This window comes from Crocodylus siamensis, chromosome 1, assembly GCF_052110815.1.
Source record: "Crocodylus siamensis isolate JL-2025a chromosome 1, ASM5211081v1, whole genome shotgun sequence".
Taxonomy (NCBI): Eukaryota; Metazoa; Chordata; order Crocodylia; family Crocodylidae; genus Crocodylus; species Crocodylus siamensis.
This window is the reverse complement of record NC_143395.1, coordinates 276,474,559-276,502,329: the sequence shown is the minus strand read 5'-3', so window position 1 is coordinate 276,502,329 and position 27,771 is coordinate 276,474,559. Positions and strand designations below refer to the sequence as shown.

At 43.8% G+C, this 27,771-nt stretch overlaps 1 protein-coding gene across 4 annotated transcripts in view; it reads left to right on the top strand.

The window, feature by feature from the left end:
- Nucleotides 1-13,475: 13,475 nt before the first annotated feature.
- ZRSR2 (zinc finger CCCH-type, RNA binding motif and serine/arginine rich 2) overlaps nt 13,476-27,771 on the top strand; it is a 31,475-nt gene continuing 17,179 nt past the window's right edge. For all 4 annotated transcript variants that reach the window (XR_016444237.1, XM_090063156.1, XM_090063166.1 and 1 more), the window contains exons 1-8: nt 13,476-13,578; nt 15,478-15,557; nt 16,001-16,076; nt 19,256-19,364; nt 19,726-19,812; nt 21,486-21,524; nt 23,343-23,458; nt 25,660-25,873. Coding sequence is in view for 3 of the 4 variants with exons in the window: in XM_090063156.1 (XP_089919282.1) it covers nt 13,529-13,578; nt 15,478-15,557; nt 16,001-16,076; nt 19,256-19,364; nt 19,726-19,812; nt 21,486-21,524; nt 23,343-23,458; nt 25,660-25,873 (771 nt within the window). In the remaining variant the exon portion in view is untranslated. The remainder of the gene's footprint in view (nt 13,579-15,477; nt 15,558-16,000; nt 16,077-19,255; nt 19,365-19,725; nt 19,813-21,485; nt 21,525-23,342; nt 23,459-25,659; nt 25,874-27,771) is intronic.

Sequence of the window (27,771 nt, the reverse complement as noted above, 5' to 3'; positions counted from 1 at the left end):
ACTCGATGATCTCCTGAGGTCCCTTCCAGCCCTAATGTCTATGAAATCTATGAAAATCTATGCTAAGCAAGGCCTAGCATTAAGAACAATGCACTAAAACTCCCAGAATGCTTCAAGGAGGTTGAGGAGTCAGCGATTGACACTCTGGTAATCACTTTCTGACCCTTAGATGAACATGCTGACCTTCTGACTCTTGGACAATGATAAAAATTGGGAGCAAGCAGCTTATATTGTTAAAACAGAAAACCGCATGGCTAAACCACAATGACGAAAAACAACCGCATGTTATGTAAGCCGTGACATTTTAACCCTGCTAAAGACAGCAAAACATATAGATGTAAGAATTAACATAAGAAACATAAAGGTCATTAAGAATTAGCATAAGAAGCGTAAAAATTACAATACAAAGCGTATCACCTGATATTATAATATAGATAAGTTAACTAAATAACCAATAGAAATAAGAATTAGAAATACATATGTATACGTGTTATCATATATAAGTAATAGTGAAGTTATGTTAAATGCCTCACTGTCAGAATGGGGACAGTTTTGTATCTTTTGTCTAAAAAAAGATACGGGACTCCTTTTAAATGAGCTGTTGACCAGTTCTGAGACTACTGAATCAGGCAGCCGTACCTAGCCTCCGGGTTAGAAAGCAAGGGCTTGATTTGGGAACCTCGCGAACCAACAGACCCCCTTTAGTTTATGACTTTGTGAAACAATAAAAGTTTTAAATTGAACATCCAGGTCTGAGCCTGTGCTTAATTCAGTCCTTATATAATTCAGCATCGAACTCACACAGCAGCCAGCAGAGCCAATGCACCTCGACGTGCATCCAAAGATACATCTCAAGCCAGTCCAGAGAAGTGATACTCCCCCTCTATGCAATGTTGGTCAGGCCACAATTTGAGTACTGCATCCAGTTTTGGGCACCACACTTTAAGAAGGATGTGGCCTGCCTGGAGAGGGTTCAGAGGAGGGCCATCTGCTTGGTTGGAAGGCAACAGGGCAGGCCCTATGAGGAGAGGCTGAGGGACCTGAACTTGTTCAGCCTCAGGAAGCAGAGGCTGAGGAGGGATTTGGTGGCTGCCTACAAACTCGTTAGGGGAGATCAGCAGCAAATAGGAAGGGCCCTATTCCTCCCAGCAGCACCTGGGGTGATGAGGAACAATGGCCAGAAGCTGGTAGAGAACAGGTTCAGGTTAGAGATTAGGAGGCACTATTTCACTGTTAGGGTGGCTAGGATCTGGAACCAACTTCCTAGGGAAGTGGTCCTTGCTCCTACCTTGGGTAAATTCAAAAAGAGGTTGGACAAACACCTGTCTGGGGTCATGTGATCCCAGCGTGTGCTCTGGCCAGTGGTGGGTGGGTTAGACTAGATGATCTATTCAGGTCCCTTCTGACCCCTAACTACTATGAAACTATGAAGAATGTCTTGAATGCAAAAGCTGACCTAACTTTATTTCAGCCATCCAGGTGGTCCAGTAAAAATCCTTGCCTCTCACATTATTCTTTTTGTCACTGATACAGTTATTTTACCACTTAGTTGCAAGTAGTAATATCATATACTTATAGGTACTGTGGATCTGGAGTGCATTGCAGCATAGCAAGATCTTTTTCACAATTATTTACTACTGCAACTTTGTAACTCTGATGGTGAGTGGAAGCAGAAAAGGCAAGTTTGCTTTTGACAGAAAAAATAAAAGCAGGACCATTAATTAGGAATTTGCTTACTTTATCTGAATTCTAAAACAATCTGGGAGAATGTTTTGTAGACTGCTAGAAGTTTGCTACAAAAATAAAGTATGCCTAATGGGACCTATGTTCTCTCAAACTGAATTATGAGGTAAATAACTTATTAATGGAAAGCTGATTATTTTAGTTACATAAATGGACTGTGAGGAGGCAGGTATATTTCTCTGTTACTGCAGTAATAAATATTTATTCAAATCAGTTGGGTTGTATGGAATAAGTTCTTGGCACTTGGCAAAAATAGCTATGTATATTTAAGAGAAAAACTAAATAAAGGGAGATAGAACAAATGCAAACTAAGGTCTGAGATGGTAACACACTGTTCCTGTGTGTAATGGAGTTTTAGAACACAGGAACATAAGGACAAACTTTTCCACATACACAGTGAGTAGCTGTAATGAACAGTAAATTGGTAAACCATAAAATGTAAATACATTGGCATTGATGCTAACTTTTCAAGGGCCTGATGGGGAACTATAGATTTGTGAATATGTGAACATTACAGGATTTTCACAACCATGTCTGGCATTTTGTTCTTGGGAGGGATTTCAGTTAAAAATAATTAATTTAGCATTTTGACTGGAGCTGAAACTTATCAAAAAAACAAGAGACATCAAAGTTGAAGAGCATACTGCATTTATTTTTTTCAGCTTCTCTCAGATTATACAGAACTGATTAATTGTAAAATGCACACTACTGCCATCTCCTGCACCTAAGGAGAAAAACCAGATCTATTTCTTAGTTTTAAATGGGTACTGAATGTAATTTCAAATGTAATTTGCTAATGAAAGATAGACAACAATATCCATTAATCAAATATATGTAAAAAAGGTACTGTTTATAGCTATCACTTGGCTATTTTGCATACCCTCACTGCAATTTAAAACCTTTTCGAGAAGCTAATAGTGAATAGCATAGCCAAATAGCTTGAAACTATAAAACCTAGCTCTGGGTGTCTAACTGCTAACATTTACAAAAAGTATCTGCATACAGTTTACTAGCTCTGGGATTATTAGGACCAAGCAGCTAGATGATGATTTATCACAGCAACTTACATCTGAATTTTAATTCACACTGCACTCCATTAATAGCCATGTAAAATGTTCATAAATCAAACTGAAAAATGTATTATGCCAGGAGGGGATTTTATTCTACCCTTCCCCCCAGCCAGTGCAACTGATCTCCATGCTTTGGCTTCTGTATAACTCTGATGAAGTCTAAGTAGTGTCTCTGACCTCCTATCACCAAGTACATTTGTTATCAGAACAGGTGGGAATACTGCAGGTGATAAGCAGGAAAATGCAAAAGTAATGCTCATTTGCTAGACTTGGCAATGATCCTATGTACTTTTCACCACAGTGAAACTGTTCCCTTGCTTTACTGAGCTGTCTGCTTCCCAAGGAGCCAGATGTACATTACTATTATGGCAGTACCTAGAGGTACTGTTCTATGTAACAGCTACCAGTGGACCTGTTCTCCAGGAATTGGTCCATCCCTTTTTTAACCTGGCTGCACTAATTTGCCTTGCAACCTCCTGTGGCAATAAGCTCAACAAGTTAACATGATGCTGCATAAAATAAGTACATCCTCTGGCTGGTTTTGAACCTGCCCCCAATCATTTAGTTTGGACGCCCTCTCGTTTTCTTATCCTGGGCCTTGGCAGACAGGCTTTTCCCCACCAGCCAGTCACTCTTGTCTATGAAAGCCTTTAGTATTTGCATCAAATAGGAGCTTGAAGGGTTATTAATATACCACTAGGGCTAGAAGGACCTTGTGATCCAACAGGGGTGATACTGAGGCAGAACAGCGGCGGTGGAGGAAGGAGAAAGAGACTAACTCAGGGTTGTGAATCTCACTCCCCCATGCAAAAACATACCCCCATTGCTGAAGAATGTGTGCATCCAGAATCGAGCTCCTCAGTCACTTGAAGACCCATCAAGCCTGACTGACAGACATCATCCTTGACTTTGAGGGACCGCTGTCAACAAGGGCTAGGAGGCCCTTGTGATCCAACAGGGGTGAGAAGATGGGCTGTCTGCTCTTCCAGGGTTGTTGCTTGGCTGGCATCAGCGACAAGGAAGTAGCATGCAGACAGTTGGCTTGTCTATTTGAAGCTGAGCTGCGAGGGGTTATTTTGAAGGGATCTTAGGGCTGAGGTGCCATGTGCTTCCACCTGAGCTGGCACAGTCACATGGGGCATCAAAACAGACACTGTATCTGCAGGTCCTTACAAACTCCTACAACCCACCCATCCTCCCTGCCTGGCTCCTGCCCTTCTCCTATATGTGCTCATAAGTCTCAGCTCTGAGGCACTCTTGCATATTCCCCCTCAGCTACCTGCCCTAGCACCCCTCCTGACCCCACAACCTTTCTGAGGGTCTTGTCACACATAACACTTAGGACATATTAACTGTACTTAAAACAGGGATATCACCCATTTAAGCAGTAAAACATATGTGAAGTATACTTGTACTTGAAAGCTTAGGACTTTTCGCAGGTGGCTTATCTTCAGCTCCTATTAAGTAGCACATGTCCTGCTATTGTCAGACTACTCCAGGGAAGTAACACCAGCAATTCATAGCCTTTGGGTTTGCATCCAAAATCCACTGGCTGCAGGTCCCAGGGCCTTGCTCCACTCTCAAATGAAAGCTGGATAGAAATCAGCTATAGAGTTGTTATACATTTTCAAGCACTAACTTTATAGCTGATTGGCTTTTTTTTAATAGCTGTGTTAGAAATGGAGTATTGTTATAATATTATTAGAGATAGAGTGTTGTTAGAAATGCACAGTTTGCATCTCGTACCTGATAAGCAAAAACACTGGCAAGAACTTTTTTTTCCTTGGCCAGCCTTGCTACAGTTTTTTCTTAAATCACTCTCTCCCCCACACTCTCCCTGGTCTTTCTTATGCAGATTACAGAAGCTGGAATTCAACTGCCTGTGTCCTTGAAAGGGGGGGAGATTTAAACTCTTGGTGACCTAAAGAACTTTCTGAGCAGGCACAATTAGCTGATGCATATTTACTTATCCGCCCTGCATACTTAAGTAGTTAATTATAATATACATGCGATGCATGAAGTGACGTAGCCACATACATGTTTGTATGAAACGGAAATGAGCTGTAAGAGTTCCTGTTTCTGCACATGTGCCCAGGAGAGAAAGGATAAAATACCAGCTGAAAAGTTCCTCAGTGCTTCGGAGTAATCTAAGTTTTTTAACTCTACTCTGACCCTATTTGCAAATACACCTTTTGTGCTGCTAATAAGTGTGTGTCTGAGATCTCTTTGCGAGCCTCCAGAGAAACGAACCGCTTTTTGCATCAAATTGGCGACTCCGCCGGGACCCTCTGGACTACCCCGGAATTCAGTGACAAAACTGTCTCTGGCACCACGGGAGTGCGCACCGAGCCGGCTTTTTGGGCTCGCCCGGGGGTTTGAGACGTGAGTCGGGATATTCCAGAAGTTAAAGGCTCCTGTGCAAATTTTTGGTTTCTGAGGACACCATACACACACTCCGGCATTCTGATCGAGATCTCTGGGGTATCTGAGTGAGTATATGAATTCCCTTGCCCAATTTGGTCTGGGTCCAAGAACAAAGACGTGTACGATTACTGGGAAAAATTTTGGCCGGGTTTTCGTTATAAATCGTCTGTTGTTAAGGACCTGTTGGTATTTGGTGTACGTTGGGCGCACTCTTGTGGGCAATGGGTGCGGGTCGCTCCCGTGTAGAGAGCCCAGATATGCCTTTAGGATGTATATTATGAAACTTCAGTAAATTTGCGAAGCAGACAGATTGTGGACTGAAGATGAAAAAGGGTGATTTAATTAAGTTTTGTCAACTCGAGTGGCCAACATTTGGGGTCCACTGGACCCCGAAAGGATCCTTTGTAGTAAAAGAAGTGATAGCTATCCATGAAATAGTTATGCAGAACGGATATTGGAATCAATTTCCTTATATTGATTGTTGGTTGTGGGTGGTTCAAAATAAGCCACCTGGTATTAAAAAATGCTTAGTAAAGTCTCATATGATAGTTGTTAAAGGAAAGACTCGAGGAGGACCGCCTGTACTCCCTGAGTCTAATGAGGCGAGGAATTCTGAATTGACTGAGTATCGAACCCGCTCTCCGGTCGCCCTGTCAAGTAGCGAGGCTGAATCAGACACCTCCTCGGGATCCAGTCCCTCTGCACCACTGCTCCCTCCCTCAGGAAGACCACCACCGGCGTATCAAAACATACCTAATGATTCAGAGCATAAGCCTCAGCCAAGTGCCCCATCTGAATCAGGGAATAAGGGCTATTATTTGCGCAAGACTGTAGAATCACAGCCGGTGCTGAACTGCCCAATGCGAGAGGTTATTGGAGAGGGGGGCAATGCAACTTTTGTTTACACCCCATTTAGTACTTCAGATTTATTTAACTGGAAGAATCAGAGCCCCTCTTTTCGTGAAGACCCTGAAAAGATGAGGGACCTGTTTCGATCTATTGGGCAAACCCATCGACCCACTTGGGCTGATGTCCAGATGATGCTCCAAACCCTCCTGACCCCGAAGGAAAAAAGATTAGTGTTGGGGACGGCAGAGCGCATTGCAGCAGCCAGGGTAGAAGCAGAGGGAGCTGCTGGTCGTACCTTGCGTGATGCCTGCCCTGTTGAGGAACCGAGATGGGATAATCATACTGCAGACGAAAGAGAGCTAAGTGCACGGTATCTGGGGATTATAGTGAAAGCAATGGGGAAGGCAGTGCCTCGGGTTACTAATCTGTCTAAATTGTATGAAGTGAGACAGGGAAGAGAAGAGGATCCCTCAGCTTTCCTCGGGAGGCTGTATGAGGCGTTCCGCAGGTTTTCAGACCTAGATCCAAAAGCCCCAAATAATCAACACATGGTAAATCTTATGTTTATTGGTCAATCCGCTGCTGATATCTGTAAGAAGTTACAGAAAACTGAGAGAGGTGCTGGGAAACCGATTTCAGAGCTGGTGGAAATTGCATATAAGATATATGGGAATCGTGAGCAAGTGCAGAAGTGCAAGGAAAATAAAAAGGCTCAGCGACAGATGGCAGCGCTGGCAGCTGCTATAACTGGAGGTAACCCTGGAAAGGCTGGGATGCAGAAAGGGAAAGGAGAAAGAGTAGGAGCAGACGTTTGTGCTTATTGCAAGGAGAAAGGACACTGGAAGAGGGAATGCCCAAAGTTGAAGGAGAAGAGAGAGGGTAAAACAAAAGGTCACCTCATGCGGGCAGAGGAAAAGGGTGAAGACACAGAATAAAGGGGACGGGGATCTAAGACCACTACCCTTCGGGTTGGAGCCCGAGAAGATCCCATGGTAACCGTTAGGGTTGGTGGCAAAAACTTTGAAGCCTTGGTGGATACTGGGGCTACATTTTCAATGATTCCAGAAAAAAACCCCTGTGCAGGAACTAGTGAACAGCATGTACTTGTGGAAGGGATTGAGGGAACGCAATCCCGACTCCCTGTTTGTAAACCACTCCTCACCAAAGTGGGGGACCATTTGCTTGAGCACTCCTTTGTATATTCTCCAAGTTGCCCGGTTGCACTACTTGGGCGGGACCTACTCACAAAATTACAAGCTGAGATATTTTTCAGAGACGACCAGATGGTGGTCCAGCTACCTGTCAAGCAGAGCTCGAACTATCAGATGGCTCTCCTGAAGAACCGACGCCCTGCAGTAAGTTCTGAAGATCACATGACTAAAGTAGACCCTTCGGTATGGGCTGATGGAACCCCTGCACAAGCTAAATCGGTCTCCCCGGTTAAAATCATACTCAAGGATGGGGAGGGGCCCATTCGGGTAAAGCAGTATCCACTTACCTGAGCGGCCAGAGCTGAACTCAAGCCATTAATAGAGAAATACAAGAGGTGCGGATGGCTAGTGGAAGGGTCCTCACCATATAATACCCCCATTCTTAGAGTGCCGAAGGCAGATGGGGTCTCATACAGACTGGTCCAAGACCTGCGAGCAGTAAATAAGAAGGTCCTTTCAGACCATCCTGTAGTCCCGAACCCACACACGATTTTGACACAAGTACCAGGGGAAGCTGAAATATTTTCAGTGCTAGATTTGAAAGATGCTTTCTTCTCCATTCCCCTTCACCGAGAGAGTCAAAAATTATTTGCTTTTGAATGGGAGGATTCAGATACTTTCCAAAAAGCCGAACTCATGTGGACAGTTCTTCCACAAGGATTCATAGCAGCCCCCCATATTTTCGGACTTGCCCTTCAGAAGGACTTGGAGGAGTGGAAGGGATCACACCCCGCAGTGACTCTCCTCCAGTATGTGGATGACCTGCTAGTTGCAAGCCCAAACTTGCAACTCTGCGAGGAAGCCACCAGGTCACTGCTAAACACTCTAGGGAAAAAAGAATATAAAGTCTCTAGAGAGAAAGCCCAAATATGTCAGCCTCAAGTTACATTTTTGGAATATAAGCTCTCAAAAGGAGTCAGAGCCCTGAGTGCAGATCGCATACAGGCAATCCAAGGTCTAACCTCACCTAAGTCACCCAAGGAGCTGCGGGCATTCCTAGGGCTAACTGAGTTCTGTCGACTATGGATACCAGATTATGGTGGAAAGACTAGACCACTGTATGACTCACTGACTAAGGAGAGTCTCACTAAATGGAAATGAAATAAAAAGATGCAGCATGCCTTTGATCTGCTTAAGGCAGCATTAATCCAGCCCCCTGCCCTGGCCATCCCAAATAGTAAAAAGCCATATCGACTGTATGTTCATGAGAATCGAGGGGTCGCATCAGGGATGCTGACACAGCCATCAGGCCCAACATGGAGACCCGTGGGATATTACTCAAAGGTTCTAGATCCAATTGCACTCGGGTGGCCAGCCTGTCTTCGGGCTGTGGCAGCCACAGCAGTGGTTGTTAAAGAAGCCCAGAAGATAGTCATGGGTGCGGACATGGAAGCACACACCCCACATGGAGTTCCCCAGATTCTAGGGACTGAGGGAGGAAAGTTTCTTAACCCCTCCAGACAATCACGGTATGAGATATTTTTGCTCTCTAATCCAGGACTTACTTTCAAACATACTACAGCCTTAAACCCTGCAACCTTGCTGCCGGAGCCAGGGAAACCGACGCATAACCGTCTTGAGGTCCTGAATCAAACCACACAGGTGCGGCCTGATCTTGCTGAAGACCCAGATGCTGAATACTTCGTAGACGGCTCCAGGTCTGTCATCGATAGAAAAAGACGAACAGGATGTGCAGTAGTAACCTTGGATAAAATAGTATGGAGGGAGTCATTGCTGAGCTCATGGTCGGCACAGGCCGCGGAACTCACTACGCTCACCCGAGTATTACAGCTGGGGACAGACCAGCGGGTTAATATATACACTGATTCTCGCTATGCTTTTTCTACAGTCCATGCGCACGAACTACTGTGGAAAGAAAGGGGTTTCATTACGGCTTCTGGGAATAAAATTGCTAACGGTCCCCAAATTATTAAGCTACTAGAGGCACTCCACCAGCCTAAGGAGATAGCAGTCATTCATGTGCGGGCCCATGGAAAGGCTGCTGAGGAAAAGCATAAGCTTGGAAATGCAAAGGCTGATGCGGCAGCAAAGGAAGCCGCATTTATTGGTGAAGAAGCGGAGGAAGTATCCAGGCAGGCCTTGTCCCATGCCATATGACCATACGTCCAGGATTTAGTCCCGCAGTATTCCCCTGAAGAAGATAAATTTGCACAGAAAGCTTGTGCAAAAAAGAACTCCCAGGGGTGGTGGATAGTACCAGGAGGAAAGGTCATGATACCCAGGCCATTGCTTCGGGAGGTGCTGCAACAGCTCCATGCAAGAACCCATATGGGAGGCTTGGCTATGGGTGATCTAGTGATCCACCAAGCAGTAGCCCCAGGGCTATATGTAGAAGCTCAGCGTATTGCTACCAGGTGCATCACATGCCAGAAAGTAAACCCTCGAAGAAAACCCCCTGTGCCAATGGGAGGTAGACCCTGGGCAGCGTACCCTGGACAAGCATGGCAGATTAATTTTGCCGAGCTCCCACGGTCGAGACATCATGGGTTTTTACTTGTCATGGTAGACCAGCTCTCTGGTTCGGTCGAGGCATGGCCCACCAGGACTGCCACTGCGGCTACAATAGTGAAGTATTTGTTGCAAGAGATCATTCCCCGGTATTCCCTGCCTAAATCCATCGAGTCGAATCAAGGACAACACTTTGTGGGAAAGATAGTTCAAGAAGTCGCACAAGCTCTCAAGATCACTTGAAAACTACACACACCATGGAGACCACAGAGTTCAGGACAAGTAAAACGCATGAATAGGACCTTAAAGACTCTACTCACCAAAATCTATATTGAAACACGCCTTAAGTGGCCTCAAGCATTGCCGCTAGCTCTTACTTGCATTCGAAACGCTCCCCAACGGGGCCTTAAATTAACCCCATAGGAAATTATATTTGGCAAACCCCCTCGAGTCTTACCCCCTGGGATGCGAGAAAATGTAACTTTTGAATTAAGTAATAGTAAGCTTCATATGTACATTATTGCTTTGCAGTCTGTCTTGTCTTCTCTTCACAGGTATGCAGCCTCCTTTCAGTGTCTGCCTTTAGACGTACCGGTACATGACTTCTGCCCAGGAGACTGGGTCTTGGTGCAGCGGTAGAAAAAGGAACCTTTGACTGAGAGGTGGAGTGGCCCTTTCCAGGTACTTCTAACAACCCACACCGCTGTAAAGATTGCTGGCCATAACCATTGGATACACCATACCCGTGTGAAATGACATCCACGATTGTCAGAAGACACCAACTCCCAAGACGAACTCACTCCGGAAGCTGAGTCGTCCTCGGAACAAGAAGCCAGCAAGTGGAGCTGTGAACCTACTGGTGATCTCCAAGTGCGCCTAAGACGGCTTAATCAAAGTTCAGAAAATTAGACAAGAAAGTAAAAAGGGAAAAGTTTAGGCTGTATTTAATCTCAAGAAAGGAAGAATATGGTGGGAATCTTAATATGCCTTGTTGTTATCTATGTAGTAAGAGAAGCAGGATTAAGCAGCCCTAGCCGCCAGCCTATATCCCCGCTTCCCCCAATTGCTCCCCCAGGGACAAATTTGTATGTTGACATGATGAAAAGAATTGCAGGTACTTTCAATCTTACCAACTGCTGAGCCTGTGGGGGACTCCAAGAGGCCGGAGAACAGTGGCCTTGAAGGGCTTTTCCTTTAGTCCCAAAATGGTTAATTAATAACCACCACAGTTGAAGGGATGCAAGTTGCAGCAGTCCCTCTCAAAGCGCAGACTGCAGCAAAAGTCATGGTACTCAGAAAAATTCCTTGTAATTATCTTAATCTGCCTAAATGAAAATGGAGAGCAGAAAGCATCTTGAGGGGGGAATATTGTTAGAAATGGAGTATTGTTATAATATTATTAGAGATAGAGTATTGTTAGAAATGCACAGTTTGCATCTCGTACCTGATAAGCAAAAACACTGGCAAGAACTTTTTTTTCCTTGGCCAGCCTTGCTACAGTTTTTTCTTAAATCACTCTCTCCCCCACACTCTCCCTGGTCTTTCTTATGCAGATTACAGAAGCTGGAATTCAACTGCCTGTGTCCTTGAAAGGGGGGGAGATTTAAACTCTTGGTGACCTAAAGAACTTTCTAAGCATGCACAATTAGCTGATGCATATTTACTTATCCGCCCTGCATACTTAAGTAGTTAATTATAATATACATGCGATGGATGAAGTGATGTAGCCACATACATGTTTGTATGAAATGGAAATGAACTGTAAGAGTTCCTGTTTCTGCACACGTGCCCAGGAGAGAAAGGATAAAATACCAGCTGAAAAGTTCCTTAGTGGTTCGGAGTAATCTAAGTTTTTTAACTCTACTCTGACCCTATTTGCAAATACACCTTTTGTGCTGCTAATAAGTGTGTGTCTGAAAACTCTTTGCGAGCCTCCAGAGAAACAAACCGCTTTTTGCATCAGCTGGATAGTCATTTCTATCATGTGATAATTACTTTGCACATGTGGCTGATTTCACTTTATTGCGTGATGCAGGGTTCCTGGTCTTCTCTGATTTAAAAAAAATCCCCAAATTTTGGTAAAAAAAGGTAACTCCAAATCCACATTTTCCTGTGATTTACATGAAACACCACTCTGTGTGTGTGCGTGTGTGTGTGTATGATGTTTCATTTAAATCACAGAAAAAATGTGAATTTGGGGTTACAGCAGAGTCACATTTTACGCGGGCGTTGCATTCTGAAGTCAGAGCGTAAGGTGAAAATTGCGTAAAGATGAAAATCCCTTATATCGCCCTTCCTGCTGGGCTTTGGTGCCGAGCAGCTTCCACCGTCACAGGGCCCAGACAAGGCGGGCGCAGCGCCACGCAGCCTGTGCATACAGTGCAACAGCTACACCTCCCACACGCACTCCTCACGCCTCATCTTCTGCCGCCACATCCCACCAGGGCAGCCACCTGAGCGTGAGCGAGCTGCCGCCCCCCCCAGCCATGCCAGCGTGTGCAGGCAGTACCACGTGGCGCTGCACTACGCGCCGTGCCCCAGCCGTACTCAGTGGCCAGCCCCAGCAGCCGAGTGCATGTAGCTGAATTCATGCAAGTTAAATGCGATTCCACTGTGTATTTTGTAACCGAAAATTGGGGATTTTTTTAAATCAGAGAAAACCAGGCTCTCTGGTGATTAGCCAGTTATTTGTGGGATGGTTATTTGGCATGTGGCCAGTCTTACTTTGCACATGTGGCCGGTCTAAATTCATTGCACATGTAACCAGTTAATTGTGTAATATATGCCATATGTAGAAGGGGCTTCAACTCCAAGAACACACCAGAACATCAAACCAACTCTGACCCCAAGGCACCAGTAAGACTCAGCGCTCCCAGGCTTGGCTCCCCTGGCTCCCTCCGAGCAGAAGAGACCCGGCTTGCTGCAGCTGGGAGAGGGTGGTAAGTATCCCTGTGCCATTGCTCAGCACACACGCTGGCCTTGATGCAGCACGGTGATGCTGACTGCGAGCTGAGTGCACTGCAGCGCCGTGCCTGGCAATCTATCTCCGGGACACTCAGCCTTCCTGTAACGTGCCAGCTCCGGGCTTGCACTCCTGTGCTGCCTACAGAAAAACGAGAGAAGCCATTTTGCTACTGCCAGGCCCCAAGCAGTGCAGGACTCATCTATGGGCCCTGCTACACATTCAGATGAAACCAGCTTGAGTTGTCACACCTTTTCAGACATCAGCTTTAGAGCAGCGTGGCTTTTTTGTGGCTGGAAAGACATTTTTATGGCGCTATCGTTAACTCTGCAGGCAGGGCTGGTTTACATTTACTGTGCACTCCACTGCTGCAATAATGCATGATAGGTGAGCTGCGCGATGCATGTAATGTGTGGCCTCTGTGAGACCACGGGCGGGGACGACACTCCGTGGTGCCCAAAGCACCCTTGGCAAGACCGCTAGGCGCTGGGGGATCCCTTCCTGAGTTTGGTATTTCCGCTGCCAGGTAAGTGCCTCCCCGCGAAAGTGGAACGGTCCACCACCAACCCTACAACCATCCCCCGACTAGCACCGCCCCACACGCAGACGTTACGCGCGAACACGTCAAATAACTCCCCACCTTTAGCCCTCAACTACGCATGCTCTTTGCGGCTTTGTCGAGCGACTCGTGCCACGCCCCCCCGGCCTCTTCCGGAACCGGAAGGAATCGGCTCCTCTGGAGGCGTTTCCGGTGTCGCTCTTCCGGTGACGCCACCACCACGGCCTTCCCCACACACAACATGGCGGCGCCCGTGTTGCTGCCCGCGGGGTCGGCCCTGGGCAAGCTGAGGTGAGGCTGGGGTGTGCGGGAGACGCTCCCAGGTCCGCCCTTCCCTCCCCCTCTCCCCCCGCAGCGTTGTCGCCCCTCGCGCCTGGTGTCAGTGACGCCTCGGCGGGGGGGCGAAGCGCGTGCGGCGGTGGCGGTTGGCGGTTGTTTGTCGGTTGGAGGAGGGCGGTGCCCGGGATGCGGGAGCGGGCAGTGGGGCGGTCCCTATCAGTGCAGGGGGTTGGTTAGGGCTGCTGCTCCATGAAAGGCAGTGTTGCCCCTTTTCAAGCACTAAGTTTTTCTAGTTGAGCCAATGCTTTTACAGCTTGGCCCTCACTTTTCAAACGGGGCCACCTGTATATGTCGGGCGGCTGCCCTATAAGCTGTGCAATGCGTGTAATGTGTGACAGAGGTCGTGGCAGTGAGTGCAAGCCCAAAAGCAGATGTGGCTGCTGAGCTTAGGGGAAAGGGCAACCCTAGTTTAACGCCCCTTGAGCAGAGCCAAAGATACATGGGGTGAGGTGAGCTGTCGTGCCCCTGGTAGGGGTGCCAACCCTCTAGGATTACCCTAGAGTCTGTAAGAATTAAATATAATCTCCAGGAGAACTGCTGAGAGTCAGCCGGGAGATAAATGATAGGTCGTTCATTAAAATAAATGTTATATGTTGAATCCATCTGGTACAGTAGTCCAGTGGGTTTTTAAAATGTAATAGTAATGGGAATTTGCCTTCCTGAGTACAGTACAGTAGATCAGTCATTAACATCATTACATCATGTGATGAAACTTCCCAGAACAGATTCAAACACAGTTGGCATCCCTAGCCTCTGGGCCAAGGCTCCTGGAGCCTGGCTGCAGTGTGAAGGGCTTCGTGCACTCCACTGGGTCAGCCCACAGGAGTGCAAGGAGTGGGGCTGTGCTATGGGCAAGCAGTAGAGGGTTTCTACCATGGGATGACAGGCCCCTCTCCTGCCTGTCAGCCGAATGGCAGGGTGGGGGTGTATTTCCTTGGGGTGGGAATCCTCTTCAGCTGGCTCTGACAGCTGCTGCTTGTTTGTTTTTTTCAGCTGTCAGTTGCTGCTTGACAGTCTGTTCCCTTCCCAAACAGTACAGTCCACCTCTTGGACTATTTTTCTACCAGGAAAACAGTCCAGATGTTTATAGAGGCCAGTTGTTTGTACATTCCAGATGTCCAGTTTATATAGTCCAGACATGTTTCTACTGGAAAACATTTTTCTGGTAGAAACCAATGTCTGTATACAGCTAAGGGCTCCCACTCCATGGGACCTTGTAGACCAGTCTTAACTTCTTACATTTGCAGACCCCTAAAAAATTTTGAATGGGGGTACAAACCCCTTTGAGTTGTAAGTATATTCAGACATTTTTGACTTATCATAGTCACCTTTCATGGACTCCTTAGATGTAGTCTGTGGGTCCCCAGTGTTTGAGGATCACAGGGTAAAAAACACTATTTTAGCCTATAGAGGAAGAAAGGTTCTACCAAAGGAGCTGAGAGAAGTAGAAGCCAAAAAGGAAAGTCATCAATGTCAGCTTAGCGTCACCATTGGTGAAAAGTCAAGGTAGCACATATTTGGAGGAATTTTTGATCTGCAGTGTCAAAAGCAGCGGAGCGCTTAAGGAGCGTGAAATTCTGAGTCCTTAGCTGAGCAGTATTCATTTGCTACTAGATGCACACAATTTGGACTGCAGTATTACAATCTGATATTTAATTGTAAAAATGTTTCTTGCTATGAACAGTATTTAATAGCTCTAGGTTGTGATTTAGGTCTGCACTGCTGTCATAAACACAAATAGAATTCGAAGAAGGAGGGTGGGGAACTTGATGTTGAAAGATAAATTTTAACTAAACAACAACAATGTTTTGATAGCCTGGTATAATGCAAATGATACTCTACCATCTTCAGCCATAAACAATATAGAGCTGTTCTGAAGAAAGAGAAAAGAAAGAAAAGGAGACGAGCACTAGCCAGATTGAGAGATTCCGGTAAGAACGTTTGTTGCAATTTTATATGGGTATGCTATTTTATTTTCTTATAAAGACAATGGGAAGGAACACTAAAGTGTTACAGCATCAAAGGAGACACTTGTGTAGTTTAATCGGTGTTCTAGAAGAGTAAGAATTTTTAAAGTAGAAATATAAACTTTCTTTAGAAGATGTGATTCTATAGTGCACTTAGAAAACAGTGTGAGATCACTTGGAATCATGTGTAGTAAAATTTCTCGAGGTTAATTTTTTCCTTATTAAAGAGTCTTAAGCTGCATGAGTACCTCTGGATAGAAGCAAACTTAAAAGCTCTAGTAAGAACTCCAGTTTAGAAAGTTTGTATTACATAAGTTCTTTTCTACCTTCTTATTACACTATGGTAAAACCAAAGAGAAAAATTGTATTTTGGCTCTGTGTACAGAAACCTATTTCTTTTCTTTCAGAAATCACAGAAAAAGATGAAACGTTGCCTGATGAGGAAGAACTAGAAGAAGAGGAAAAAAAGCTTGATGTTGAAAGGTGAATATTCTAAAACTTAAGTATCTGCAGTAGATGCATTATTTTGTATGTTATTCATTTTACATAATGACAAAAGTATACATTTTGTAATCCAAAATCTTTTATTTATTTATTTTCATATTAAGCACTGTACACTCAAATTTCCCTGAATGCCTCACTTTGGACCCACTTGAGCTTGCTATTCAGAAAAATTTAAGGGTGTGGACAGAAGTGCAGCTCCCAGCTGTAACTCAGAACAATTTTTGAGAAGTGTTTTGAATTACAGTGTTACCCCAGACCAAACAGAAGTTCACTGTTGGTTCCAGGCAGGAGGGGAATTTAGCTGCTGCTGGGAAACTGTAGCCAGGTTCCCATAGCAACAGCCGGGGCTCTTTGCTAGTTCTTGCTGTTTTCTGAATGGGAGGGGGAAAGGCAGCAGAGGGTATAGTGGGCAAAATGAGTTATGCTAAACCTCTTAGCCAGAGGTAGGCAACATTTTTTGGCCAGAGTGCTGAAAACCTCCACAATGCCGACCTTGGAAGGTGCTGGAGTGCTAACATGCCAGAAAAACAAAATGAGGGTGGGGGTACATGGCAGGATGCCCTACTTGTGCCCCTTGCCCCCCCAGCTCTGCTAATGACCCTTGCCCCCCATTCAAAGCTCCTGCCCCCCAGCCCAGGCTCTGTGGCTGTCAGCAGCTACCCAGAACCTGGGCCAGCTGCAAACATCTGCTGCCTCTCCACCCCGGCTCCAGCTGCCTCCCAGACCCAACCCCAGGCTCTGGGGAGGCAGCACATACCGGTAGTGCTCCCTGCTGTGCTGTCCTCGCTGCTTCTGCAAAGCAGCATTGGAACCTGGCACAGCAGGGGACACAGAAAACTGCCTGCTCTGAGCTCCCTGCTGCTCTGCACACTTCCCCTGTGTGCATGGGAGCAGCGTGGGCAGCAGTGCAGGGTTGTTGCTTGCTGCTGCCCCCACCTGCAGGGTAAGTGTGGCAGGGCAGGAGAGAGCTGGGAGCAGGCAGCTTTCTGTGCCCCCCCTGCTGTGCCCTACCATGCCAGGTTCCAATGCTGCTTTGCAGAAGCAGTGAGGGCAGCACAGCGGGGAGCATTGCCAGTATGTGCTGTCTCCCTAGAGCCTGGGGCTGGGGACAGAGCCGGGGCAGAGAGACAGCAGATATTTGCAGCTGGCCCGGGTTCTGGGTAGCTGCTGATAGCCACAGAGCCCGGTCTGCTTGCAGCAGGGCTTCCATGCGATCAGCCTGGGCTCTGTGGCTATCAGCAGCTACCCAGATCTGGGGCTGGCTGCAGCCAGGAGGATACAAACAGCTGCTGCCCTCCTGCCTTGGCCCTGGCCCCAACTGTCTCCCAGCCCTGGGTCCAGGAAGGCAGCAGGTGCCGGCTCTGCACCCACTGGGGCCGGGGGTGGGGAGGCAGCAGCTGTTTATAGCCTCCTGGCTGCAGCTGGCCCCAGCTCTGGGTAGCTGCTGATAGCCATGGAGCCTGGGCTGCTCCCAGCAGGGCTTGCAGCATCCCAGGTGCCTGCTGGGAGCAGCCCAGGCTCCTGGCTGGCTACAGCTACCCAGAGCTGGGGCGGCTGCAGACGGGAGGCTGCAAACAGCTGCTGCCTGCCCGGCCCCAGTGCGTGCTGAGGAAAATGGCCTTGTGTGCCATGCTTGGCATGCGTGCTGGGGGTTGCTGACCTCTAGTCTAGGCCTTCCCAGAACTAACTAATAAAATTGTACAAAGTGCCTTATAAAGCAGTGGAAAAAGTAAGTGCTCTGATCGGTACAGTGGGCAAACCAGGTACAGTAGGTTCTGTAAAAGGAAATTAAACCAAAAACTGAGTAGAACTGGAGTACTTGATCTAAAAGGATAAGGCATGGAACCTGAGGATTAAACAATCTGGGATGGGAAAGTTACAAAAGTGATGGACAAACAATGGGGAAAGCATGTGTTTGTGCTGTTACTCTGGGGAGATGGGTCATAATGGACTTTTCACTCAAATAACTAAAAAGCCAGGAACAAACATTCCATGCACTCAGCAGAGGAGACAAAGCTGGTACCACTAAAGGTTGCTGCTGTAATGTCTAAAGGAGCCACTTGCCAGGTCATATTACAGGGAGGAAACCTGCTTAGGGGTTACTATTAAAGTTCACTTGATACCAAATTGGATGAGGAGCCGCGTCAATCCTTGGGGGTCTCTGGCAGAAAGAATCCTATTGGTAACAGAGGGAGCTCATCCTTGGGGCTCAGCTGGTGGTGAAGGGTGGGGTGGGTAAATTGGAGCCCTCCCCACTTCAGGGAGGCTCCAGTACTTCCACCTCACCCTCCATCAGGGCTGAAAATCCCTCAGACTGAACTGCCTCTGTTCCCTTTCCATCTTCTCATTCTGAAAATAGCAGCAGGGTGGGAACTATCCAGACGTGAGTTACAAAAGATGCTACATTTTGAAATCTCTTTATCTGATACCTCAAGCAATGAGATTTTCATCTGATTGGCTATTTTTAAGCTGTTTGCAGTTGTGCACTTATGCTTGGTTACAGCTATAAACTGCTTTTTGTGGCCCGATAGGGTGCAGACAGAAGTGACAATTTTTGCCCAAAGTGAATTCTACACTACACTACATTACACTAAAAGCTGTTGTGTAGCAACTTTATATGCAATATTTTAACCATTATCATTTAACTAGAGAGTTTAAATTAAGTTTGGGTGTTTGTGAGACCATATGGCTAGCTGTTGGATAACATGCAAATTGGCCATTTTATATTTAATCCCATACAGAAATAATATTGGAATTGGGAGTATCCAAAAGGAGTAGCAAGTGATGGAAAAGGCATGTTAGCTGTGAATTCCCCAAGCTAGTAGAGAGTAGGGAAAAGACCCAGCAAGCAGGAATAGTGTGTTGTGCTTAAAATTAACGGGAATGCAAATTTATTTTGTTGAGTAGTATACATGAATGAACATGTGATCTGGCAACAGAATAAGTATTGGTCAAATTCTGTATTTTTCTAGAATGAAGATTGCACTTCAGCATTGAAAAATTGTATGTTTGGGGAAATATGTTGAGAGGGCTTTTTTTAATATTCTGCTTCAAAGGAGTAAAAGCAAGTTCAGTAAACCTATTTTGCATGATAGATAAAATGTGTAAATTATTTATAGACATTAATTTTGATAACTAGCTTCCAATGTTATTGGTAGGCAAAAACTACATGAGGAGTGGTTGTTGAGAGAAGAAAAGGCTCAAGAAGAGTTTAAGATCAAGAAGGAAAAGGAAGAGGCAGCAAGAAGACGTCAAGAAGAGGAGGAGGTGAAATATAAATTGAAGACCATTTTTAAGTGTGCCATAGTGTCACGCAAAGCCAAGGGAAATTGTTAATATCTGTTTTGGTACTGGAGCAGAAAAAGCATTCTTGAAGTAGATTTTTTTTAATTTGTAATCTCTCTTTTTTTTAATATTGATCTTTAAAAAAATACCCAAAGTTTTGGATTTCCTTTACATATCTGAACACTAAAAGCAAGAGTTTCAGCACATAACAGAGTTGATGGTTTTGGATTTAACTGTTGTCTTCTCATTCATTTACAAGATTGTTTTTTGAAAGACTTCATAAAGTATTTATTTAATCTTTTAACAAGAAAATAAGCACTCTTTCTTTTTTTTTTTTATGAAGCGAAAGATCAGAGAAGAATGGGAAGAACAGCAGAGGAAAGAGAGAGAAGAGAAGGAGCAGAAACAACAGGAGAAAAGAGAGAGAGAGGTGATTCCTGCACTGGGAGGATAAACACACTGCATATCCTCTCACAGTACCAGACGTTACAATCTGCAATTATGTACCAGAGTCAAAATCCAGTTAGCCTTTTTGCATCTGCTAATTATTTGTAGTCCCCGTTTGTTTATTTCTAATTAACAAATTATTTCTGAGACCTGAAAATATATCTTGGATTCATAATAGTGTAATCTGAATCCATGTTGCTGGAGAAGATAATTAATTTACTGTAAGATTAGTCTTTTAGTTTGCGTAGCAATGTACAGCTAATTGTGCAGCTAATTATCTCTTACATAATTATTTACATCAGGCAAATATGAAGGTCTGTTGTCAGTGCTATTTTTCACGTGTGTACTTACAATGTGATATATTAAAGACCAATTTATCTTAGTATTGCAAGTGTTCCCCATAAGACATCTGAACAAACTTAGTATAATTATTCTTAAGGAATTCCTGGTGCTGATTTAGAATTGTATTACTGCTGTTCCTTAACAGTGTTCTTAATCAAAAGATGTTACAGCTCCTCTTTACCTGGCTCATTCATCAGGATGTATCTTTTTTCATAAATTCGGGGGTATGGAAGAAAACAGTGTGGAAAATTGCTATTGTACAGTTACATAAAGAATGCTAGAGGATCTGCCTAGGTTACAAACAAAGATCTGTCCTGAATTTCTTCCTACAAAGCAACAAAGTTAGGGCTGACCCTTTCTTCTCATGGAGGAGAAGGTGGTCACAACTTTTTAGTCTCTGTCTTTCATTTCAGCTTTTTTAGCAGCAAAAGGTGGAAACTGATTAAATTCTAGTCAGTTTCACTCTCAGCTGCTTTACCAGAGATAACACATGATCCAATACTCATTTTGCTCTAAGTAATGCCAGCAGGAAGGCAGAAATGAGCAAGCAGTTTTCACATTTGAATTTAATAGTGGAAGAGGCTTGTTATGTTGTTACACCTTCAGTAAAAGCAAGGGAGTAGTACTGACAGGCAAGACCCAGCAAGCAGGAATAGTGTGTTGTGCTTAAAATTAACGGGAATGCAAATTTATTTTGTTGAGTAGCATACATGAATGAATTACTAGCTCACAATGTGTTCTATTAGCCCTGTCTGGTATCCTGTGGACAGGTGTTTGGTCAAATGGTAGGCTCTACTGTGAATGTAAGAATGGCAGCATCCATATGAGCAGATAGGAAGCTAGGCAAAGCCAAAATGTGAGAGAAGCAGCTAGGAAAAGCCAGAAGTTAATGTCTACAGTATTTGTTAGTATTGACAATGTAGTTTAAACTTGAATAGCGACTTTCTTGGCTTGTCCATTCCAGTTCAGCTTTATACCTACTTATAAAACCTTGTACCAGAGAAGTCTAAGCATGTAAAATGCATAGTTCAGTGACAGCAAAAAGAGAAAACACTGCTTGTTTCAAATGTAGATTTTTAAAGTGCTCTAATGTTTAGATATTAGAAAACTCTTGCTTGGAAGTCATCTAAAATGTATCCTTTAAGTGCAAAAGTGTGAGGTACCACAAAGTAAACAATTAAATGTTCAGTTTTATAAGTAAACTGCCAAGTTGTATGATCATTAAATGTTGCCAGTTAGGTTCTTAACTAAAGAAACCAGATGAGTTACCTGTCTTCAGGGTTTTCACTAGTCCTGTGTTTGCACCATTTGTAGGAAGCTGTGCAGAAGATGCTGGACCAAGCTGAAAGTCAGGTATGTTCAGAGACTTTCCAATAAAGAGCTAAAGTGGCTTCGTTATACCATCTGTTTTGTCTTTTAACAAGCTGTCCATCTGCTCTGAAAAAGCTAGTGACTGTCTAAATTTAACATGGTTAAATGGTTTCTTTTAGCCATAAACAATGCATCTATTAGCTGAACTAGAATTAAACACATTTCTGGCCATTTGATAGAATTGCAGCTCTAAATGGTTTTTGCATAGGAGACTTCTGTATAGAATGACTCTAGGATTTTGCAATTTTTGTCACTGGAGACAAGCTATGACTATGTGACTAAATATACTACATAAATCTGTTAGTTTTTCTGCCTGGCAGGTCACTTCATTTTTTAGCAGATAGTAAGTTTTTGAATAAATGTGCTCTGAATCAGGAGAAAACACAGATCCTAAAATAGGGCAAGTGCTTCTTGTGTGTGTAGAGAAGCACAGATCTCAAAGTAGCCAAACAGTAAGAAAACCATGATACCTGCATTCAGCCTTTCCCTGTCTTTAAAGAAAACTTAACCTATTTTTAACTTAGCCCAGCAGTTATCTTTGAAAGGTTCTTGCTCTGAATAGACTGTTGAATAGTTCTGAACATTAAACTCCATTATAGCTAGCTATTTTTGGTCAACTGCTGTTACTCTAATAGAGCTAGTATTGGATTCTTAATTACATTTAGCAGGAGGGCTCAATTTATGATGGCAAAATCTGGATGGAAAACTGCTTTGACTGTTGTCATCATGTGAAGCTCAAAATATGTGTAGCCATTTTTTATATATAAAACATGGTGTATAAGTTTTACGCTAAAAAAATATAAAGGGTTTGGTTGGTCAGTTTCATCACTGAAACCACCAATAGTATTTTACTCTAAAAAAAGTGGCACTCATTGCTAACCATGGCTTAAGTGCCAGTGGCAAATTACTGAAATATTTAGTTTATGTAATGTGAGGAGTATTGCTTTCTCAGCCTTTCCAAATTGCCTGGTTAATCAAAGTAGTGATATTCTTTTTAAGTGCAGTTCCATCTTTGCCTCTTGTCAAAAATGCTCCCAACTTTCTCACTGAATTTCAAAAATCTCAATCCTGAAACTAGGATTTGGAAATTCCTGAGTTTTAATTTGGCATACCCTTTTTGTACAGTTGCTTTACAGTTACCTTACCTTCACCTTTCCCCTCATGTCACTTTTCCTATGTACATGGTACTTATTTATATATTTTACATGGCAGTTGTGAGGAAAATTTTCAAGGTTCCAGTCTTGTTCCTGCCAAAAATGCATTCTGTGCAGCATGAGAGTGGAGCGTGCAGAAGTGGCATTAGCCCTTGTTTTAATTTCTTGAACCTGGGATTACTGCGTATTAATCCAGCTCTGTTCCTTGAGGATTCAGCTGTGTTGGAAGGGTCTCATGGCTCACTATGTTAGTGCAGTACATCCATCCAAATTCCAGAAAGTTCTGTTTTTGTAGCTTCTTCAAGGATAAAAATCAGATGCACAGGCCAGATATTTATAATTGCTTATTATTGTAAAGACTTATACCATCCTTGACTCTAGCAAGTTGGAATATTACACTGGCAGTCTTGGCATAATTTTGAGAGTTTCAGAAGTCATTTTCATGAGTTACCAAGAAGAGCCGTCTTCAGCTAGATTGGAAATGTTTGAATTTTTATAAAGTGGCATTTCACATCCTTGGTTCTAGCTTGCTTTTTTGTGTGAAAGGTGATCATTTAAGAATACTTAAGGACTGAATTGGCATTCTTGGCTTTTTACTGTTTTTTGCTTTGTTGAAGTAATTGTATTTCATGGTGTTTTTATGCAGTTGGAAAATGGTGCTACATGGCATAATCCAGAACCCCCAGAGAACATAGGAACAGAGAAAGATAGAGCTAATTGCCCCTTCTATATTAAAACAGGAGCCTGCAGATTTGGAGACAGGTAACTGCTTGAATATTGATTGAATCATGTAATTTGGGAAATCAGGTTGTTCAGGATGTCTTATGGGTTTGTGATCAAATTATTTTCTTACTATTTTTGGATTGGATTCTTTTTTGTATATGAGCACAAACATTAATATATTTTCAACATTGGGCTATATTTTATTGGTTTTTATTAGACCTAATAGTACATTATTGTTCTCACTTTGATCTAACTCACTTTGATTCAGCAGAAGCACTGGCACTGATTATTTTTTGATTGCACTACTTCTAGTTGCTGTTGTTGCAGCTCTGAGAAAACAGATTCCTTCTCCTCCTCCCTCCCCCAATTAATATGCATACATTGCACTCCAAATAGAGGGTTATAAAAGCAAGGTAGTGTCAATTAGTTGTGACTTACAAATACCTTTTAACTGTTTATATAGTCATTGAGAACCACAAAGTCTGTTTAATCAAATATCCTTTCTCTGTATTGGATGTTTTAGAGAGATATACAACATATTCAATTATGGACAATTGGGTGATGATGATTTATCTGGCACAGTTTCTTCTGATGCTCAACAGCAGCTAAATTCTGAAATTGGAGAGTCCCTGTTACTCATGTCTCCTTACTTGAACACTTTCAACTGTAGATGATAGTTTTACTATTCAATTAACAGTTTTGCAAGCCTTTATAATCCAGAGCTTTTTGGCATAACAGGTTCTGAGTTTATTATGGATTGTACAAACATGATTTTTAACGTTTAAGCTGCTACTTGGGAATTGCTTTCTTTTTGCATTAAGAGACAAGGAAAATAAAGTTGCCTGGTTCTCATCTAAATTTTTACCCATTCCTTCTGAAACCTTAATATGCCTTGAATTACACTTTATTGCCTTTTCTTGGACCTCTTCTGACAGACACAATATAAATACAAAATGAATATAGTACATAAGAGGCCAGTGGGATGTTCTGCTTTATGCTGTCCCATCAATGGAAAGGCAACAAACATGGCAACCTGTAGAATTCGCTATCTAGATCTTGTGTTTTTAGAGCTTATTGGGACAGACTTATTTGTTTTCCGTATGCTTTTACAGTAGATCGTTTATCAATTCTCCTGCCCTAGTGTATAAGTCAATAACAAACTGCTTGGGATTGGGAAGAAATTTTCAAATGGGTAGACTAATCTGCTGTTATCCATTACAGGGTTTGGGCCTTCCAATAAAGTGTTTAGATAAGGTACTAAACTAGATAGGTTTGCTGGTGTGATAGATGTAATAATTACATGCCTATACCCTGAACAGATCTGCCTACTTTATTTATAATAAGCTTTCTCTATATTGTGATTTCTGTTTTTCTATTTGGTTTCGCAAATGTAACAATTTGAGTGCAATGTATTATAGTTCATCTTGTCAGTGCTATGCTGCCCAATGTAGCACCACTACAGTTTGGAGAGTTCTTGACTAGGTAACCTGAGTAAAATATAGGTGGGCATTTGAACCCATGGCTTTGAAACAGAGTAAAGTCCTTCTCTTGTGCAGGAACAAGCCAGGGTGTTTTATTGAATTTTAGGCTGTTTTGGTTAAGCCATGTGTTGCAGCATCTGAGAATAGTTTAAAGATGAACATCAACACACACAATCTATTTTTCCCTTTACAGTCAGTAATAGGGAAGTCTGATTTTTAGTGCAGTCATTTGTAAAATTTTGCATTCCTATAGCCATAGGACTAGGGGCTGAATTTCCTTTCAAGTACGAAGAAAGTAATATTAGAAAGTATCTAATTGTCTAAAGGAGAATGGGGACTTCATACCTTACAAGAGCCCTAGTGTTAATTCTGTAAGAGACTTAAACTGAACATTTTCCTTCAAGGAATAGTAGCCAGGGAGGGTTGCTGAGCTGGACTGGGCTGTGCCAGAGCCAGTTTTGCACAGCACTGCATGCAGCGTGTGCCCCATGCTAGCACCCTGTGCCATGTGCAGCATATGCCAGTCCTGCTCTGCATGTAGTGCATGGGGCACATGCTGCATACTAGTCTTGAGCACTGGCTTTGGGGCTAGTTTAGATTGGGTCCCATTTAAAGAATATTTTCTTGTAATTCAGAGCTGTTGCTGGATCTAGGAATAAAAAATGTTTGCAGTTTTGCAGGTGTAGCTTTTGCTGAAAGTCTAATTGTATTTTGTTTTTTTTGTTTTTTGGGTTTATTTTTTTAACCAAAAATGTGCAGGTGTTCCCGCAAACATAACTACCCGACATCTAGTCAGACACTTCTCATTAGAGGTATGTTTATTACCTTTGGGATGGAGCAGTGTAGAAGAGATGACTACGATACAGATGCAAGTCTTGAGTACAGTGAGGAGGAAACCTACCAGCAGTTTTTGGAGTTCTATGAAGATGTGCTCCCTGAGTTTAAGAGTGTTGGGAAGGTTATTCAGTTCAAGGTAAGCAATAATAATACAGTTATGCACTATGGGGAATGATGTAATTATGCCTCCCACACAATTTTGCCCATAAAAGGCATGTCTTTGCATAATTTTGCATAATTTAACTCTGGTAGGCTCTGCGCCTCCCGTTTCCGTGATGTGGAGGCACAGAATTGCACAACTGGACAGCTGGGTAAGTGGGGAGGGGAGCTCCTGCCTTTACACGGGGCTTCCAGGACTCCAGGAAGAAGTCCTGCGTAGCCTGATGGCAAGTGACTTCATGTACCCTTGTGCGACTTCCTGCTGGAGTGCTAGAAGCCCCACGTAGAGGGCTGGCCTGGCGCATAGTGCACAGACCAGGAGCTGCGTGCCATCGGGTCAGGCAGGAAGCTGTACATGGAGGCACGGAACTGCACACTTATCGAGCTGGGTGGGCTTCTGCTTGCCTCTACATGCGGCTTCCTGCTGGGGTGCTGGAAGCCCCATGTGTTGGCACAGAGCCCACCTGACCAAATGGTGCGTGGCTCCCAGTCCATATGCCGTTGGGCTAAGCCAGCTGGCTCCTTGCCTCCACATGGGGGTTCCAGCACTGCAGTGGGAAACTGCACATGGAGGCATGAGCACTGCCTGGCCCGATGGCACGTGGCTCTCGCCTGCAGTGCCATGAGTCCCACCTGCTGGCACAGCCAGCCTGGTGTGGTTCGAAGGTATGTCAGTGTGCCGGGCCAACTCCATGCCAGCACATGCAGGCCCTGGGACTTACCCAGAGGCGTGTGCCACTGGGTGCTCTGCTTGTTGCAGCAATGAGCACCCTGAGAGTCTGCTGCCAGCTGCTGCTGAGCCAGCGGTGGCAGGGACTGTGCACCATGGGGGGAGGGGATGTGTGGTGGGGTTTCATGGGTTCACCCACCTACAAACTACACACACGCACCCTTTACAATCTTGCCCCACAAACTCCGCACCAGTCCACAAATGCCACACACCCATACCCCTCCCACTCCCCAACCATATAAAGTACCTGCATATATTTCTAAAGAAAGTTCAAATAGTGTTATATTTAGTTTTTTGTTTTGTTTTGGGTTTTTGGGGGTTTTTTTTTCAAATTAAAGTAATTTTGCATAATTTTGAATTTTTTATGCATAATCTTGAATTTTTCTGTGCATAATTCCCTGGGGTGTAGAACATTGTTATTCTCACATAAATCACTCTTTTGCTAGTGTGTGTTTCCATTGTGGAATACATCGTAGCTTACTTTAATGTGCATTCAAAAGATTATTCAGTTTCTTTAACTCAAAATACATACCTCTTGCATCATTTGTAAGCTAATTTCATTGCCGTCATAAAAGATTGTACTTCAAACACTGCTTGTGTCCATAATTCCCCTTAAATAATGGGCTTGTCATGTGTAGCTAAAATTACCTTCTTCAGCAATCTTACTGATGACCCCTTCTTACTAAGCTTTTGAACAGTCTTGCATACTGAGTTTGTTATGGGAAGTCTTGGAAAATTTTACCAGTTGTGTACTAGTCCAAGGACTAAGCTCAAAGAATTTCATATAACAATGAAACATTTTTTTTCTGTTGAGTGTCATCTGACTGGCCAGGCTTCTAGGAGAGGGTGTCATGTTGCAATGTTCCTGAGGCAGGAATTAGGGGTCTAACTAAATACGATTTAAATACTAGCTTCTCAACCTGAGTGTTAGAATTCAACACTAGTCATAATGGGCTGTTTTATGTGTTAAGTTCTGTGTAGAGATCTAGTTACTCATGTTGTAATATTACTTGTGAAAGCTACGTTAACCCCCCCCCACCCAAGCCCCAGGTGGTAATGTCAAACATTGGAAAGAAAAGAAATACAAGAGTTAGAGTAGTTTGTGCAATACAGGTTTGTTACCTTGTTTCTATCTAAACATGGAA